Raw genomic sequence first — 20540 nt, forward strand, 5'->3', positions numbered from 1 at the left:
TTTTGTTTTCGTCTGACCATAACACATTCTCCCAGTCCTCTTCTGGATCATCCATATGCTCTCTAGCAAACGGGCCTGGACGTGTACTTTCTTCAGCAGGGGGACACGTCTGGCAGTGCAGCATTTGAGTCCCTAGCGGCGCATTGTGTTACTGATAGTGGCCTTTGTTACTGTGGTCCCAGCTCTCTGTAGGCCATTCACTAGGTCGCCCCGTGTGGTTCTGGGATTTTTGCTCACCGTTCTTGTTATCATTTTGACGCCACGGCATGAGGAGGAGTTGAAAGTCCGTGTTGCCCAACAACAGCCCCAAAACATCACTGCTCTAGAGGAGATCTGCATGGAGGAATTGGCCAAAATACCAGCAACAGTGTGTGAAAAGCTTGTGAAGAGTTACAGAAAACATTTGGCCTCTGTTATTGCCAACAAAGGGTACATAACAAAGTATTGAGATGAACTTTTGGTATTGACCAAATACTTATTTTCCACCATGATTTGCAAATAAATTCTTTAAAAATCAAACAATGCGATTTTCTGGTATTTTTTTCCACATTCTGTCTCTCATGGTTGAGGTTTACCCATGTTGACAATTACAGGCCTCTCTAATATTTTCAAGTGGCAGAACTTGCACAATTAGTGGTTGACTGAATACTTATTTGCCCAACTGTACGTCACAATGAAAAAAAAAAAGGCGTCTGTAATAAAGTCACCGATATCTACCTCATAACTATTGCTTAATTGTATTTTTTTTGTTACTGTCCTTTTTCTCCAATATGTTAAATGATAAATAATCGATCCAAAAAAGAAAAAAATGGAAAAAAAATACGTTTAAAAGGGTATATATATAAAAAAGAACATCTCCACCACTCCTTGATGTCTGCGATTTCTGCATCGGGACCCTTGTTATATTACCATGTTTCACCCATAAAATCCCCCAAAAATCCAGCAGTGGCCATTCACAGCTGTGCCTTGACACTCACTGATACATGCGACATGGAGTTTTTGGATCAAAACAAGGTCAGTACGCGATAATATCTCGTTAAAATTATGGCGTCTGTAATTCTGCTCTCGCGTGCTCTCACCTCCAGATACGGTTTTGCTGTTTTTAAAGCATTTTTTTTTTTTAAATGCCCTCCTTTTCAAAATTTTTCTTCCCCCCCTGAAAATTTAGATTTTAAAACTTTCCAATGATGTATCACACATGGATATCAGACAATTTTGAAAGTTGGCCAAATTGGTGGTCTCAGAGCGGAACTTCAAGTCACCTGAATGTTTTCAGCCATATAAATATGGCAGAAAACACAGACAAGGCTGAAAAAGCAGTTTCTGCTCTTGCACTCCTCTTTAAAAGAAACTGCTGTATTTTACGCCAAAACAACTGTTGTGTTTGACAGAACAATATGTCCATATGCTGCCATGGCGCATTAAGCCTCCAAACTATTATTAATTTGTCCATTTTACCCTGAAAACCCCCATTTACAGATGTTGTGCAACCGCTTTTGTTTCAACCCAGCCATAAAACGAAGGTAATGAATCATATTTATTGTTCAAAATGTCTGTCATTTTTAGCTTAGAATCCTTATTTAATGTCTAATATTTAAGAGAGAAAAAAAGGACTTTCAAAAATTATTCACTCACATATTTTAAACTTTTAAACAAATTATGTCACAATGTAAAAAAATGGCGTCTGTAAAAAAAAGTTATGGATATCATGAATGCTTTGAAATACTAGGACATTTTAAATCAAAATCTGTTGCCCTCTGCCCAAAAGCTGAAGATGGGTCGTCACTGGGTCTTTCAGCAAGACAATGACCCTAAACATATTGCCAAATCTACACAAAAATGGTTCACCAGACACAAAATCAAGCTCCTCCCATGGCCATCTCAGTCCCCAGACCTTGTTTTGTTGGCAAAAGAGGGTTGTACAAAGTATTAACACCAGTGGTGCTAATAATGGCGTATCGCAAGCAACACGTCACTTCCGCTCATTAATATTCATGACATTAGCTACTGTTGCTAAGTAGGGACAAGCGTTTGTCCCTATTCCCTAATAGGAAATGAATGGAAATCGTGTACGAAGGAGATGTTTTCATAGCTAAACCTACCAATTCTCTCCGAAAATGATGTGCCTGGTGCCAAATTGACTGGCAAGATGTCGAAGAACATAAAAATGTTCCGTTAAAGAGATGGCTTTAGTGTCGAAGGCTGAAAAAGACGAAAAAAACGAGCCGACCTAAGCATAGCTTTAGCTTTTTTAATCGACGCAACTGACAATGACATTCTCCTGTTTCAACAAGCTATCCTTTACCATCAGCCCTGTCTTTCTTATATATATACTCTGGTTGTCCTACGTCTCTTACCGTTCTTGGGGGTAATTTAGTTAGCTTTGTGTAGCGATCGCAAATGCTACTCAGTGACAGCCAACGAACACTTTTAATTTTTTCATGATAACACATTCTAATCCTATAATTTATTTACACTTCCCCCTTACTAATGTTGTTTTTTTTAATATATATATATGTATATACATAACAGAAACGGTAACAGTGGCAGTCAGATACCATTGTAATTCTTTCAGGTCATTCATTGTCAGACAGAAGCAGTCCGGCACAACGTTACGCTATAAAAATATAAAAATGGCTTACCTCTTTGTCCTCTGAAAGACCATGCCAACCCAACATAATGTTTACTGCATATGAAATGTGAATGGATTCACCGAGCTTGTGTTAAAGTCCGCGCAAGTTGATTCGGTCTTCACATTTTTTCCTCCTGAGTGTTTGGTTTCCGGAAACGTATGAAGAAAACATCCTTCATGTGTTGTAATGTCTAGAGTCGTTTCTACAAGTTCCAAAACAGCAATGCCTGATCGGCATGTTCGTTTTTGAAAGATTAACGGCGAAAAGTAGCACAAATTACGTTGTCTCTATGCGAGGGCGAGTCTATAATGTCCCGCTTCGGCTTTACTTCCGCTTTACGATGCGACGTCACGGTCTAAAAATAGCCTGCGTGCGGTACGCCATTGGGACACACATTATTTGATGTCAAATAATTATTTCTTTATGTGGGATTTTTTCCCCACTGAATAAATGCACTTGTATTGAAGGTTGGATTTTTCCCTTTTTTTCTATAAAGGTCCCATATTATTTGAAGAGAAAAAAAAAATATTAGAAGCTAAAAAACACATCTTAAAGGGGATGTTTCGGCAAAGGGGGTGTGAGACATCAATAGAACCGTTATGCGCCAAGATAACAAATATTGATAAAGTTAACAAAAAAATCAATCACATTAATGAGCAATTATCGAAAATAGATCGAAAATGACGAACACTACCGAAAGTGTTCCGGAAACAGCCGAATGGGGCGGCGACGTCACGACAAGTGATTGAAAGTCGAGGCGGAGCTAGGTGGCATTGTTTTTTAACGACGAGAGAGTAGCGTTGGGGTTTGTTTGACCAAAACATCACAACAATGGTTCAAAACTGCTGTGCTATGTGGTGTACAAATAGTTGTTTATCGGAATATAGTATCCATGAGTTCCTGAACGCGAAAAAAAAAGCTGGACTACACAGAAAATGGGTAAAGTTCGTCCGTGCAAAGAGGGCTAATTTTCTAGACACAGCCTCCGGCACGCTTTTCTGTGGTGCGCATTTTCCAACTGAAAGCTTCTCGAACTATGGACAAGAGAAATCGGGTTTTGCTAAAAGATTGCTGCTCAAAGGAGATGCGGTGCCGACCATAGATGCACAGCCACCTAAATGTCCCGAGATATCAAGAGAGAGACGATGACTGCTAAAGGAGGCTAAAGCTACGCAAAGAAGGGAGCAGCCAAGCTTGAAATGGCCAGAGTGAGTACTCTTTTATAATTAATAAAAAAAAATGTCACGCCTTTGGATACAGGACTCGACACATGTATAAATGATCGTTCGTAAAATATATAGAACAAATCCTCTGATCCCGTTCATATTTGTGTCTGTTGGCAGAGCGAAAAGCTATGATAGCGCAATAAATTATAATTATTCTATGCATTCCTTTATTTTGCAGTCACGGTGTATCAGCTTCACAAAAAGAAATGCTAAACAAATCATTGGTGTTTCCCACACGATCTGCTGCCGATGTTTCATCAGTGTCATTGCTCCCCTCAATGACCGTTTCATTACGCTGCATTGGCGTTCGTTTGGGCTCAAATTGGTCACCTATAACACCGATTAAAGCTTTGCAACTCTCCTCGTCACCATTAGATGAACATTCTGTACGTCCTTCTACGTCGGATTCGTCGCTGAAACTACAAACGAAATTGACTGCCATCATCGCCGCCATTCAGTATTAAAGCACTGAGCCTTTTTCTTGTTGAAGAAACAGCCCTCACTGCCAACTCTGAATTCTCTTTTATTGACAACGAGCGGTGTTTCTTCATGAGGGAACCTGGAATATGTGCAGGACGAACACAATGCATCAGCATAAACAGCTCAAAACACCCCTAATTCTCCCCACACTAGAAGGAATTATATTGATGCAGACAGGCGCTGCCCCCCTAGTGGCCGGTGGCACTCTCTTCACTTGACGTGACGTCACGCACACAATCTGCCAGATCTCGGGCGCCGGTCGTTTTAGCTTGACAATCGAGCCAAATTTCTCTCATTTTCTTGTGTGTAATTACACGAAGTGGCATGATATGAATATAAAAGGCATGCGTTTATGGATAAATGATGGAATATCAAAATTTTCCCAGGGCGCTACATCCCCTTTAACCAGGGGTGCCAATAATTATGGAGGGCACTGTATACATATATATATATATATATATATATTAGGGCTGTCAAACGATTAAAATTTTTAATCTAGTTGATCACAGCTTAAAAATTAATTAATCGTAATTTATCGCAACTCAAACCATACGGTACATAAGGACTGTATTTGTTTATTATAACTATAAATCAACAAGATGGCATTAACATTATTAACATTCTGTTAAAGCGATCCATGGATAGAAAGACTTGTACTTCTTAAAAGAAAAATGTTAGTACAAGTTATAGACATTTTATATTAAAACCCCTCTTAATGTTTTGGTTTTAATAAAATTTTCAATCACAAAATAAACTAGTAGCCCGCCATTGTTGATGTTAATAATTACTTACACAATGCTCATGGGTGCTGAAGCCTATAAAATCAGTCGCACCTAAGCGCCAGCAGAGGGCGGCAAAACTCCATAAATCAAAACAAGTGAGCGTTTCACTGAACTGTCATTTAAATCTATCTGAGCGGGGCATCTGCGTTAATTGCGTCAAATATTTTAACGTGATTAATTTAAAAAATTAATTAACGCCCGTTAACGCGATAATTAATATATGTATATATTGTATGTATATATATATATATATATATACATATATATATATATATATTAGAGGTGTGCAAAATTTCCGATTCTTAGATTATTTGCGATTCGGCCGTGGAAGATTCGAGAACGATTCACAAACATCCAAATTCCGATTACTGAAATATGCCAAGTAAAGCGGAAGTACAACACACTCAGCGCACCGTGCGGTCAATGAGGAACGGAGCGAGAGTAGCTAAACATCATGCTTCTCATTACCCGGCCCCTCGGGTAATGCCAATGCTCAACTCACGGCTCTCGCTCAACTCATGCCACGAGATAAAAAAACGCAACAACATACCTGACTGCTGCCGAAAAGCTGCTACTAAGTACATCCACATAATGTTACGGTAGATATCATTTATATAGGACTAGATGCAATATAGATTCGGTAGCGTTAGCAGCACACCTACAAAAAGATAGATGCGGGCGTTAGTAGACAGCCGCCATCTTAAATCAGTACACTTCCCTGCAAGGCTGTTGTAGCGAACCTTCCAAGCAAACCTAATTAACTTTTTATCTAAAATACTCCTAAATCGGTAAAATATTGACTTGAATCTATCTTTAAAATAGTTTTAAAACTTTCACATGTCGAAAGTAGACAAAAGGGAAATTATGGAATAACGGGAGCAATTTTAACAACTTTACGGTTGATTCACAACATTAAATTAATTGAATGTAGTTTAAAGCTGCTGATACAGAATGGGGACTGGAGTTTTTTATTTACTGTTATTTTTGTATATTTGTTTACTGCTATATGTTAACTTGATACTAAAATAGTAGTTTGGTTTAGCCTGAGAGTATTTTTGAACAATTTTGGAACTAATGTACAAAACATTAAAAAAAAAAAAAAAAAAAAAAAAAAAAAAAAGGAGGGGGGGTGCATCAATAATTGTTTTATAATCGAATCGGAGCCTCTGAATCGTAATCGAATCGTTAGGTGCCCAAAGATTCCCAGCTCTAATATATATATATTAGGGCTGTCAAACAATTACAAATTTTAATCGAGTTAATTACAGCTTAAAAATTAATTAATCGTAATGAATCGTAATTCAAACCATCTATAAAATATGCCATATTTATCTGTAAATTATTGTTGGAATGGAAAGATAAGACACAAGACGGATATATACATTCAACATACTGTACATGAGTACTGTATTTGTTTATTATAACAATAAACCAACAAGATGGCATTAACATTAACATTCTGTCAAAGTGATTCATGGATGGAAAGACTTGTAGTTCTTAAAAGATAAATGTTAGTACAAGTTATAGAAATTTTATATTTAAACCCCTCTTAATGTTTTGGTTTTAATAAAATTTGTAAAATTTTTAATCAAAAAATAAACTAGTAGCTCGCCATTGTTGATGTCAATAATTACACAGTTCTCATGGTGCATCAAATCAGTCGCACCCAAGCGCCAGCAGAGGGCGACAAAAAACAAGTGGACATGACACTGCTGTCATTTTAATCTGTTGGAGCAGGGCATGTGCGTTAATTGCGTCAAATATTTTACCGTGAATAATTATTATAAATAAATAAATAAATAACCATATACACGTCGTTAGGCCTATTTTAGGGGGGGCTTAAAATATTCTTAAGCCCCCCCAAAAAATGTTTTTTGTTTTATTTAAAAAAAAAAAATGCTGACATATTATTTATGAAGTTGCCAGAATATTTGTTGAAATCAGTAGTTATATAACCTGTCATTATTAACTTGAATATGATCGTAAATCTAAATCTAAGAACCCCTCCTGTTCTCCACTCATTACCGGAAGTAACTGCACCTGTTTGAACTTGTTACCTGTATAAAAGACACCTGTTCACATGCTCAAACAAACAAACTTCAACCTCTCCACAATGGCCAAGACCAAAGAGCTGTGTAAGGACATCAGGGATAAAATAATAGACCTGCACAAGGCTGGGATGGGCTACAGGAAAATAAGCAAGCAGCTTGGTGAGAAGGTAACAACTGTTGGAGCGATTATTAGAAAATGGAAGAAGTTCAAGTTGACGGTCAATCTGCCTCGTTCTGGGGCTCCATGCAAGATCTCACCTCATGGGGCATCACTGATCATGAGGAAGGTGAGGGATCAGCCCAGAACTACACGGCAGGACCTGGTCAATGACCTGAAGAGAGCTGGAACCACAGTCTCGAAGAAAACCATCGGAAACACATTACGTCGTCATGGATTAAAATCCTACAGCGCACGCAAGGTCCTGCTGCTGAAGCCAGTGCATGTTCAGACACGTCTGAAGTTTGCTGCTGACCAACTGGATGATCCAGAGGAGCAATGGGAGAAGGTCATGTGGTCGGATGAGACCAAAATCGAACTTTTTGGTCTAAACTTGGCTCGTCGTGTTTGGAGGAAAAAGAAGGATGAGTACAACCCCAAGAACACCATCCCAACCGTGAAACATGGAGGAGGAAACATCATTTTTTGGGGCTGCTTCTCTACCAAGGGTACAGGACGACTGCACCATATTGAGGGGAGGATGGATGGGGCTATGTATCGCCAGATCTTGGCTGACAACCTCCTTCCTTCAGTGAGAGTCCTGAAGATCCGTCGTGGCTGGGTTTTCCTGCATGACAACGACCCAAAGCACACAGCCAAGGCAACTAAAGAGTGGCTCCGTAAGAAGCATCTTAAGGTCCTGGAGTGGTCTAGCCAGTCACTAGATCTGAACCCGATAGAAAATCTATGGAGGGAGCTGAAAGTCCGTGTTGCCCGGCAGCAGCCCCGAAACCTGAAGGCTCTGGAGAAGATCTGCATGGAGGAGTGGGCCAAAATCCCTGCTGCAGTGTGTGCAAACCTTGTCAAGGACTACAGGAAACGTTTGGTATCTGTAGTAGCAAACAAAGGTTTATTAAGTTCGATTTTTGTGATGTATCAAATACTTATTTCATGCAATTAAATGCAAATTTATTATTTAAAAATCATACAACATGATTTTCTGTTTTAATGTATTAGATTCCGTCCCTCACAGTTGAAGAGAACTTATGATACCAATTAGAGACCTCTACATGCTTTGCAAGTGGGAAAACCAGCGAAATCGTCAGTGTATCAAATACTTGTTTTCCCCACTGTAGTTACCCTTTTAAACGTTATTTTTCAAATTTTCTTTGTTTGGATCGAATATTTATCATCTAAAATATTGGGGGAAATGCGACAGTAATGAAAAAAATACAATTGAAGGGTATTATAAGGGGCTGTGAGATGTCAATAGAACCGTTATGTGGCAAGATAACCAATATTAATAAAGTTAACAAAAAAAAAAATCACATTTATTATCGAAAATAGAAAATTACGGACATTTCCGAAAGTATTCCGGAAACAGCCGAATGGGGCGGAGACGTCACAACAAGGAAACAAAAGGTCGAGGCAGGTGCCATCGTTGTTTATCGACGAGAGAGTTGCGTTTGTGTTTTATCAAAAAATCGCTAAAATGGTTCAAACCTGTCATGCTATGTGGTGTACAAATAGCCATTTATCACAATGGTGTACCCATAAGTTCCCGAACGTGAGAAAAAGAGCTGGACTACGCAGACAATGCGTAAAGTTCGTCCGTGCTAAGAGGGCTAATTTTGCAGATCCAGCCTCCAACACGGTTTTGTGTGGTGCGCATTTTACACCTGAAAGCTATTCGAACTATGGACTAATAAAATCAGGTTTTGCTAAGAAATTGCTGCTGAAAGCAGATGCGGTGCCCACCATAGACGTGCAGCCACCTAAATGTCCCAAGATATCAAGAAAGAGGACGATGACTGGCTCTAATGAGACCACCCCACCGCCCCAGGCTAACCAAAGGAGCGGAGCAGCCAAGCTCGAAATGGCCAGAGTGAATACTCTTTTATAATAAAAAACATATAACGCATTGGATGTACGACTGGACACGTATAAATTATCGCTCGTAAAATATATAGAACAAATCCTCTAATCCCATTCATATTTGTGTCTGTTGGCAGAGCGAAAACCTATGATAGCACAAGAAATAATAATTATTCGATACATTACTTTATTTTGCGGTCACGGTGTATCAGCTTCACAAAAAATAAATGCAAAAGAAACCATTCGGTGTTTCCCACACGATCTGTTGCCAGTGTTTCATCAGTGTGATTGCTCCCCTCAATGACCCTTTCATTAGGCTGCATTGGCTTTCGTTTGGGATCAAATTGATAACCCAAAACACCAAAGAAAGGTTCATAACTCTCCTCGTCACCATTAGAAGAACGTTCGTTACATCGGATTCATCGCTGCAACTAGAAACAAAATTGTCCGCTATCATCGCTGCCATTCAGTACTAAGCACTGAGCCGGTTGTTTCCTTGTTGTGACGTCACGCACACAATATGCTAGACGCCGGTCATTTTAGCTTGACAATTGATCCAAATTTTTATCATTATATTGGTGTTGCGATTAGTGTAATTACACAAAGTGGCATGCGTTTATGGATAAATGATGAAATATTAGCATTTCCCCAGGTGTTGTAATACCCTTTAAGAGATAGTTTTGAGGTAGATATCCGTGACTTTTTTTACAGACGCCAATTTTTTCATTGTGACATAATTTGTTTAAAAGTTTAAAATATGCGAGTGAATCATTTTTTTAAATCGTCTTTATTTTTAAACGAAATATTAGACATCAATTAATGATTCTAAGCCTAAAATGACATTTTAAATAATAAATATAATTACTTACCTTCTGTTTTTGGCTGGGTTGAAACAAAAGCGGTTGCGCGACGTCTGTAAACAGGGGTTTTCAGGGTAAAACGGACAAATTAAAAATAGTTCGGGGGCTTAATGCGCCATGAATCTGCTATGGCAGCATATAGACATATTGTTCTATCAGACACAACAGTTCTTTAGGCTTAAAATATAGCAGTTTATTTTATAGAGGGGTGCGAGAGCAGAAACTGCTTTTTCAGCCTTGTCTGTGTTTTCCGCCATACATATATGTATATATATATATATACATACAATGCCTTGCAAAAGTATTTGGCCCCCTTGAACCTTGCAACCTTTCGCCACATTTCAGGCTTCAAACATAAAGGTATAAAATTTTAATTTTTTGTCAAGAATCAACAACAAGTGGGACACAATCGTGAAGTGGAACAAAATTTATTGGATAATTTCAACTTTTTTAACAAATAAAAAACTGAAAAGTGGGGCGTGCAATATTATTCGGCCCCCTTGCGTTAATATTTTGTAGCGCCACCTTTTGCTCCAATTACAGCTGCAAGTCGCTTGGGGTATGTTTCTATCAGTTTTGCACATCGAGAGACTGACATTCTTGCCCATTCTTCCTTGCAAAACAGCTCGAGCACAGTGAGGTTGGATGGAGAGTGTTTGTGAACAGCAGTCTTCAGCTCTTTCCACAGATTCTCGATTGGATTCAGGTCTGGACTTTGACTTGGCCATTCTAACACCTGGATACGTTTATTTTTTAACCATTCCATTGTAGATTTGGCTTTATGTTTTGGATCATTGTCCTGTTGGAAGATAAATCTCCGTCCCAGTCTCAGGTCTTGTGCAGATACCAACAGGTTTTCTTCCAGAATGTTCCTGTATTTGGCTGCATCCATCTTCCCGTCAATTTTAACCATCTTCCCTATCCCTGCTGAAGAAAAGCAGGCCCAAACCATGATGCTGCCACCACCATGTTTGACAGTGGGGATGGTGTGTTCAGGGTGATGAGCTGTGTTGCTTTTACGCCAAACATATCGTTTTGCATTGTGGCCAAAAAGTTCAATTTTGGTTTCATCTGACCAGAGCACCTTCTTCCACATGTTTGGTGTGTCTCCCAGGTGGCTTGGGGCAAACTTTAAACGAGACTTTTTATGGATATCTTTGAGAAATGGCTTTCTTCTTGCCACTCTTCCATAAAGGCCAGATTTGTGCAGTGTACGACTGATTGTTGTCCTATGGACAGACCCTCCCACCTCAGCTGTAGATCTTTGCAGTTCATCCAGAGTGATCATGGGCCTCTTGGCTGCATCTCTGATCAGTTTTCTCCTTGTTTGAGAAGAAAGTTTGGAAGGACGGCCGGGTCTTGGTAGATTTGCAGTGGTCTGATGCTCCTTCCATTTCAATATGATGGCTTGCACAGTGGTCCTTGAGATGTTTAAAGCTTGGGAAATCTTTTTGTATCCAAATCCGGCTTTAAACTTCTCCACAACAGTATCTCGGACCTGCCAGGTGTGTTCCTTGGTTTTCATAATGCTCTCTGCACTTTAAACAGAACCCTGAGACTATCACAGAGCAGGTGCATTTATACGGAGACTTGATTACACACAGGTGGATTCCATTTATCATCATCTGTCATTTAGGACAACATTGGAGCATTCAGAGATCCTCACTGAACTTCTGGAGTGAGTTTGCTGCACTGAAAGTAAAGGGGCCGAATAATGTTGCACGCCCCACTTTTCAGTTTTTTATTTGTTAAAAAAGTTTAAATTATCCAATAAATGTTGTTCCACTTCACGATTGTGTCCCACTTGTTGTTGATTCTTGACAAAAAAATTAAATTTCATTTCTTTATGTCTGAAGCCTGAAATGTGGCGAAAGGTTGCAAGATTCAAGGGGGCGAATACTTTTGCAAGGCACTGTATTTACACACATATAAAATTGGTCTTTGTTAGCCATTTGGGTTTTGTTTTCAGTTTTGTGCTTGTACTCTACGTTCACATACATCCTGTGCTACTCCTGGGGGATAAGCTCCCTTGTTCTTAAAACCAAGTGACGCCCCGGGCCACATACCAAATACCACTTTTCGTTCTCGCTGTCTCTCTGTTTTTGCGCAATTTCGCCGATGCCTCCTCTGTCAACTATGGAGGACCTGGAGTGCCAAAATTAAATAAATAAATACACAAATAATTAAATTTGTCATTAAAATACTTCTATTTCAATATTTATTTATTTATTTCAATATTTGTTTCAACATTTACTTATTTATTTCAATACGTATTTATTTATTGTATTTCAGTTTATATTTACAGTATTTATTTCAATTTATATTTATTTCAATTTTATTTGTATTTCCCACTTATTTTTTTAATTTCAATTTATATTTATTTCAATTTCCATTTTTATTTATTTACTTAAACATGTATTTATTTATTCCAATATATGCTTATTTATTTCAACATTTATTTCACTTTCTATTTACAGTGTATCACAAAAGTGAGTACACCCCTCGCATTTCTGCAGCTATTTAAGTATATCTTTTCATGGGACAACACTGACAAAATGACACTTTGACACAATGAAAACTAGTCTACGAGCAGCTTATATAATAGAGTTCATTTATTTTCCACTCAAAATATAGGCATTAATATCTAAACCCCTGGCAACAAAAGTGAGTACACCCTTTAGTGAAAGTTGTCAATATTAAGATACAAAATGTCAATATTTCGTGTGGCCACAACTATTATCCAGAACTGCCTTTACTCTCCTGGGCATGATGTTGACCAGAGCTTCACAGGTTGCCACTGGAATGCTCTTCCACTCCTCCATTCAATTCAATTCAATTCAATTTTATTTGTATAGCCCTGAATCACAACAAGGTTGTCTCAAAGGGCTTTGCAGAGGCAATATGATACACAATCAGAAACAGCAAATGAAGCAACAAAGATGAAGTTCAAGTCCTGGGTATACCCCATCCTTAGATCCTCCATGTCGGCAAGGAAAAAACTCCAAAAACTCCAAAGCCTTTGGGAGAAAATGAGAAACCTTGGGGAGTACCACAGTCAGGAGAGATCCACTCCCAGGACGGATAGACAGGAAGCCCCAGGACTGGGGTCCGGACAGTCAGGAGGCTGCAGCTGAAAAATAGCCCCTCCCCAGAGGGGAGGGGGGAAAGGGGACACTGGGTGACTAGTGATGAAGAGACTAGACAACTAGATATTAGCATTGGAAAATAGAAATAAAGTAAGACAAGTGGTAGGTAGAGTTAGAGAAAGGAGACAGAGCTCAGTGGCTGTACTTCCCCCAGCATTATAGCTTCTAGTGCAGCTTAGACTAAACCGTGAGTCTACTCCGACTTCAACTAGCCTGACCATAAACTTTGCCGAATAGGAACGTTTTTAATCTAATCTTAAATGTGCAGACTATCTCGGCTTCTTTAATATTAGCTGGAAGCTGATTCCATAAAACGGGCTTGGTGGCTAAAGGCTCTAGCTCCGACAGTACTTTTAGAAACCCTGGAAACTACCAGTAGACCTGCATTCTGAGAGCGGAGTGTTCTGTTGGGGCAGTATGGAACCAGAGCATCGGTGAGATAAGATGGCCCCAACCCATTAATGGTCTTAAATGTAAGAAGGAGGATTTTAAATTTAATTCTAAACTCGACTGGAAGCCAGTGAAGGGCCTGGAGCACAGGGGTGATGTGCTCTCTTCTATTAGTTCCTGTTAAAAGTTTTGCTGCTGCGTTTTGGACTAGCTGAAGACCTTTTAGAGAACTTTTAGGACAAGCTGCAAGTAGGGAGTTACAGTAATCCAATCTCGATGTAACGAACGCATACATTGATTTTTCTGCATCGCTTTTAGATAAAATATTTATGATTTTGGCTATGATGCGCAGGTGAAAGAAGGCCGTTCTACAGGTTTGTTTAGTGTGTGCTTTAAACGATAAGTCAGGGTCGAATAAAACGCCTAGGTTTTTAACTGTGGCGCTGGAGGCTACACTTACATTGTCCAGAGTGACTATCTGGGCAGCTAAAGAGTCCCTCACACTTTTCGGGCCTATTATAAGGACTTCTGTCTTTTCAGGGTTAAGTAGAAGATAGTTAGTGCTCATCCAGGTATTTATATCTTGGACGCAGGTGCTTAGTTTGTCCACTTGCCTGATCTGCTCAGGTTTAATTGATAAATACAGTTGTGTGTCGCCAGCGTAACAATGAAAGTTAATGCTATGTTTTCTGATGATATTACCTAGAGGAAGCATATACAGCGTAAACAAGATGGGGCCGAGGACCGATACTTGCGGCACACCATAACTAACTCTAGAGTATGGTGATGATTGCTGGTTTACATTGGCAAACTGGTACCTATTAGATAAATATGATTTAAACTAGCAGAGGGCTGCTCCTCTAATGCCTATGTCACATTCTAGTCTCTGCAATAAGATATTATGGTCGATTTTGTCAAAGGCTGCACTCAGGTCCAACAGAACCAGGATCGAGACTAATCCAATGTCAGCGGCTAGTAACAAGTCATTAGTTACTTTGACTAATGCACTTTCAGTGCTATGATGAGCTCGAAAGCCAGACTAGAAATGTTCAAATAAACTATTGTCCTGTAGGTGCTGACAAAGCTGTTTAATTACCACTCTTTCAAGGACTTTGGAGAGAAATGGTAAATTAGAGATAGGTCTATAATTGGCCAAAACATCAGGATCAAAAGTAGTTGTTTTTTTTCAAAAGCGGTTTAATAACTGCATATTTAAAGGACTGCGGCACGTGGCCAGTAACAAATGAGGTATTTATTATATTTAAGATAATATCAATAGTTAGAGGCAGGGTCTCTTTAAAAAGTTTGGTTGGGATCGGGTCTAGGAGGCACGTTGATGGTTTGGAGGACATTATAATTGAAATTACATCGATTTTGTCTACAGTGGTAAAGTTATTTAATATTTTAGAGGGGTTTATAGGAGATTCTGAATTTTTAGTCTGCACTTTATCAGACCTAATAGTTGGAAGTAATTCATTTATTTTATTTCTAATAGTTGCGATTTTATTGTTAAAAATTTTTAGGAAGTCATCACAGCTAAGGGTGGTTGGGATATAAGGTTATATTGAGCTGTGACTGTCAGCCTTGCTACAGTGCTGAACAGAAACCTAGGATTATTTTTGTTTTCATCTATTAAAGGGTATGTAACGGCAAATGGGGTGTGAGACATCAATAGAACCGTTATGTGCCAATATAACAAATATTGATAAAGTTAACAAAAAAAATCAATAATATTAATGAGCAATTATCGAAAACAGATCGAAAATGACGAACATTTCCGAAATTGTTCCGGAAACATCCGAATGGGGCGGGGACGTCACGACAAGTGAATGAAAGTCGAGGCGGAGCCAGGTGCCATTGTTTTTTATTGACGAGAGAGTAGCGTTCCGGTTTGTTTGACCAAAACATCACTAGAATGGTTCAAAACTGCTGTGCTATGTGGTGTACAAATAACTATTTATCGGAATATAGTATCCATGAGTTCCTAAACGCGAAAAAAAAAAGCTGGACTACGCAGACAATGGGTAAAGTTCGTCCGTGCAAATAGGGCTAATTTTCTAGACAGAGCCTCCGGCACGGTTTTCTATGGTGGGCATTTTCCACCTGAAAGCTTCTCGAACTATGGACAAGTGAAATCGGGTTTTGCTAAAAGATTGCTGCTCAAAGGAGATGCGGTGCCTACCATACACGCGCAGCCACCTAAATGTCCCGAGATATCAAGAAAGAGGACGATGACTGGCAAAGGAGGCTAAGGATAAGCGAAGGAGGGGAGCAGCCAAGCTCAAAATGGCCAGAGTGAGTACTCTTTTATAATAAAAAAAATATCACGCATTGGATACAGGACTGGACACATGTATAAATTATCGCTCGTAAAATATATAGAACAAATCCTCTGATCCCATTCATATTTGTGTCTGTTGGCAGAGCGAAAAGTTATGATAGCGCAATAAATGATAATTATTCTATGCATTACTTTATTTTGCATTCACGGTGTATCAGCTTCACAAAAAGAAATGCAAAACAAATCATTGGTGTTTCCCACACGATCTGCTGCCGATGTTTCATCAGTGTCATTGCTCCCCTCAATGACCGTTTCATTACGCTGCATTGGCATTCGTTTGGGCTCAAATTGGTAACCTAAAACACTGATTAAAGCTTCGTAACTCTCCTCGTCACCATTAGACGAACATTCGTTACGTCCTTCTACGTTGGATTCGTCGCTGAAACTAGAAACGAAATTGTCCGCCATCATCGCCGCCATTCAGTATTAAAGCACTGAGCCTTTTTCTTGTTGAAGAAACACCCCTCACTGTCAATTCTGAATTCTCTTTTATTGACAACGAGGGGTGTTTCTTCATGAGGGACCCTGGAATATGTGCAGGACGAACACAATGCATCAGCATAAACAGCTCAAAACACCCCTAATTCTCCCCTCACTAGAAGGAATTACATTGATGCAGACAGGCGCTGCCCCCCTAGTGGCCGGTGGCACTCTCTTCACTTGTAGTGACGTCACGCACGCAATCTGCCAGATCTCGGGCGCCGGTCGTTTTAGCTTGACAATCGAGCCAAATTTCTCTCATTTTCTTGTGTGTAGTTACACGAAGTGGCATTATATGAATACAAAAGGCATGCGTTTATGGATAAATGATGGAATATTAACATTTTCCCAGGGCATGACATACTCTTTAAGGATGAGTAATATCTGGTTTTGGTCGTACGCAAGGCCTGTTTATAGGTCACTAAACTGTGTTTCCAGGCAGAGAGAGTGTGCTCTGTGTTGGAACGGCGCCAAAGTCTTTCTAATTTACATGTCGATTGTTTAAGAGAGCGTGTTTCAGCATTATACCAGGGAGAGGCTCGTCTCAGCTTGACAAACTTTAGTTTGGGGGGAGCGACAACATCGAGAGTAGTAAGTAGAGGAAACATAACACTATCGACAAACTCGTCATTAACAGCAAGGCCGGACATTATTCCGTCATAATCAAATGACATGGAGGCAAATATTGGCTGGATTATCTGTTTATATTCTAAAACAGCGCGATCACATAATGTCCTTTTCATCTGAGTTCTAGTCACTAGTGACGGATTATCTTGAAGCACAAACTGAAAGGTAATTAGAAAATGATCAGACAGTACGGGGTTGTGGGGATGGACACTAAGATCACTAATCTCCGTAACATAGGTTAAAATCAGGTCCAGGGTGTGCTTTTTACTATGGGTTTGTTTATTTACATTTTTAATGAAGCCAGTCCCATCTAGTAGGTCATTAAAAGCCTTACCAAGAGAGTCACCGTCATCATCAACATGTATCAATATGTATGTAACAATTATAATTCTATCCCAGTTTAGCAAAATGCTGGATAAAAAGTCAGAGAAATCTAACAAAAACTTTGAGTAGGGACCAGGGGACGGTAAACCACTATGAAAAGAACTGTTTTTTGGTTCTTCCAGTTAGCATCTATAATTGATAGTACTAGACTTTCAAAGGAGTTATAAATGTAATTAGCTTTACTTTTTGGGCTCATACCTAAACAACAGTGTCATATTACTGCCACCCCCCTTCCACGGCCCGTGCTTCTAGCTGTGTGAAAATTCACGTGACTTGCGGGTATGCATTCATTAAGTCTAAAAAAGTCATCCTGCTGAAGCCAAGTTTCAGTCAGGGCCAAAATATGAATATTATAATCTCCTCCATGACGACGCTGCTAGATATTTGAGACTTTGCGCACCTCCACCTTCCGCTTGAGGATCCCCAAAGATGTTCCATTGGGTTCAAGTCCGGAGACATGCTTGGCCAGTCCATCACCTTTACCCTCAGCCTCTTCAGTAAAGCAGTGGTCATCTTGGAGTTGTGTTTGGGGTCATTGTCATGCTGGAACACTGCCCTGCGACCCAGTTTCTGGAAGGGAGGGGATAATGCTCTGCTGAAGTATTTTACAGTACATGTTTCCCTCAGTGGAATGTAACTCTCCAACATCTGCAGCACTCATGCAGCCCCAGACAATGACATTCCCAACACCATGCTTGACTGTAGGCATGACACACTTATCTTTGTACTCCTCACCCGGTTGCCGCCACACATGCTTAAGACCATCGGAACCAAACAAATTAATTTTCGTCTCATCAGACCGTAGGACACGGTTCCAGTAATGCATGTGCTTTGTTGACATGTCTTCAGCAAACTGTTTGCGGGCTTTCTTGTGTACCGTCTTCAGAAGAGGCTTCCTCCCGGGGTGACAGCCATGCACACCAATTTGATGTAGAGTGCAGCGTATGGTCTGAGCACTAACAGGCTGACCCCCCCACCTCTTCAATCTCTGCAGCAATGCTGACAGCACTCCTGGGACGATCTTCCAAAGAAAGCATTTGGATATGACGCTCAGCACGTGCGCTCACCTCTTTGGACGACCGACCCGAGGCCTGTTCTGAGTCGTCCATGCTCTTTTAAAACACTGGAAAATTTTAGCCACTGTGCTGCAGCTCAGTTTCAGGGTGTTGGCAATCTTCTTGTAGCCTTGGCCATCTTCATGTAGCGCAACAATACTTCTAATAAGGTCTTCAGAGAGTTATTTGCCATATAGTGCTATGATGGAACTTTCAGTGACCAGTATGAGAGAGTGTGAGAGCTGCATTACAAATTTGAACATACCTGCCCCGTATGCACACCTGGTCCTAGTAACACTAACGAGTCACATGACATTTTGGAGGGAAAATGACAAGCAGTACTCAATTTGGACATTTAGGGATGTACATTTCTAAGGGGTGTACTCACATTTGTTGCCAGGGGTTTGGATATTAATGGCTATATTTTGAGTTATTTTGAGTGGAAAATAAATGAACTCTATTATATAAGCTGCACACAGACTACATTTCATTGTGTCAAAGTGTCATTTTGTCAGTGTTGTCCCATGTAAAGATATACTTAAATATCTGCAGAAATGCCAGGGGTGTACTCACTTTTGTGATACACTGTATTTCATTCTTGCACTCTTGTTCCCGTGTGGCCGCATGAAATAATTTTATCTGTCATTTTATCTGTCCGGTGGCCGGGCGTGAAGTAGGCGGGGTTTGAGTTGATCGCGTCGAGCTACATGGCACTGGAATCAAGCTAGTGCTCCTTCCATGAGCTCTCTCTCGCGATAAACCTCTGTGTTTTGTAAGCCACATGCTCAGGGTCCCATTTTCCTGCGTCAATGTGTTCCGCTAAGTCTAACATGTCCGCTATAAAATCCCGAAAAATTCATGCATTACCGTGTTGTTATCGTCAACAGGAAGTGTCCCTGAAATATCCTCAAATCATCTGGGTGTGTCTTAGATCCGTATCTACCACAGCAAAGCCCCACCGCAATTTCTCCAGAAATCGCAGTTTCTACTTCATAAAATTTTGGGGCAGGGTTAGAGATTTGTTATATCTTTATTTATTCATTTGGTGTATGTGTTAAATTAGTGCGATTTGTTGCATGAAATGTTGTTCAGTCTAATCTAGTTTTTGGACTCGTCAGCCAAAATAAGGTTGCATCACTGCATCGGTTTGACAATTGTTTGCAAATCGAAAGATTTCATTCTGTGGAAACAATTTGCCGTCTTGGTCTTGCAGATATCAGCCTCCCTCATTGTCCTGAGCACCGGGAGTCTGCATCCATCAAAGAAGAAGAGTTGGCATACACAAAAGAGGAAGAGGACGTTGTACCCATTCAAGGTTATCCCAAACATTTTTTTTTCTTCTTCAGATCAGCCAAATTGAAAAATTTCCTGCTATGTAAACAAATTGCGGTCTTGGTATTGCAGATGTCAGCCAAGCTCATCGTCTTGAGCACCAGGAGTCGTCATACATCACGAAGGGGGAAGAGTTCGTTCAGATTCAAGGTCATCCCAAGTGCTTTTTTTCTTCTCCAGATGAGGCAAATCCAAAGATTTCCTTCTGTGTAAACAATTTGCTGTCTTGGTCCTGCAGATGTCAGCCTCCCGCATTGTTCTGAGCACCAGGAGTCTGCATTCATCAAAGAGGAAGAGGAAGATTGCGTACCCATTCAAGGTCATCCCAGGCAGCTTCAGATGAGGCAAATCGAAAGATTTCCTTCTGTGTAAACTATTTGCGGTCTTGCTATTGCAGATGTCAGCAACCCTCATCGTCCTGAGCACCGGGAGTCTGCATCCATCAAAGAAGAAGAGTTGGCATACACAAAAGAGGAAGAGGACGTTGTACCCATTCAAGGTTATCCCAAACATTTTTTTTTCTTCTTCAGATCAGCCAAATTGAAAAATTTACTTCTATGTAAACAATTTGCGGTCTTGGTATTGCAGATGTCAGCCAAGCTCATCGTCTTGAGCACCAGGAGTCGTCATACATCACAGAGGGGGAAGAGTTCGTACAGATTCAAGGTCATCCCAAGTGCTTTTTTCCTTCTCCAGATGAGGCAAATCCAAAGATTTCCTT

At 40.0% G+C, this 20540-nt stretch overlaps 1 protein-coding gene across 1 annotated transcript in view; it reads left to right on the plus strand.

The window, feature by feature from the left end:
- LOC130920112 (uncharacterized) overlaps positions 1 to 20540 on the plus strand; it is a 56836-nt gene that overhangs the window by 23747 nt on the left and 12549 nt on the right. The window contains exons 2-6 of the mRNA XM_057843028.1: positions 19701 to 19802; positions 19892 to 19969; positions 20058 to 20138; positions 20217 to 20318; positions 20408 to 20485. Coding sequence (XP_057699011.1) covers positions 19701 to 19802; positions 19892 to 19969; positions 20058 to 20138; positions 20217 to 20318; positions 20408 to 20485 — 441 coding nt within the window. The remainder of the gene's footprint in view (positions 1 to 19700; positions 19803 to 19891; positions 19970 to 20057; positions 20139 to 20216; positions 20319 to 20407; positions 20486 to 20540) is intronic.

This window comes from Corythoichthys intestinalis, chromosome 1, assembly GCF_030265065.1.
Source record: "Corythoichthys intestinalis isolate RoL2023-P3 chromosome 1, ASM3026506v1, whole genome shotgun sequence".
In the NCBI taxonomy this organism is placed as follows: Eukaryota; Metazoa; Chordata; class Actinopteri; order Syngnathiformes; family Syngnathidae; genus Corythoichthys; species Corythoichthys intestinalis.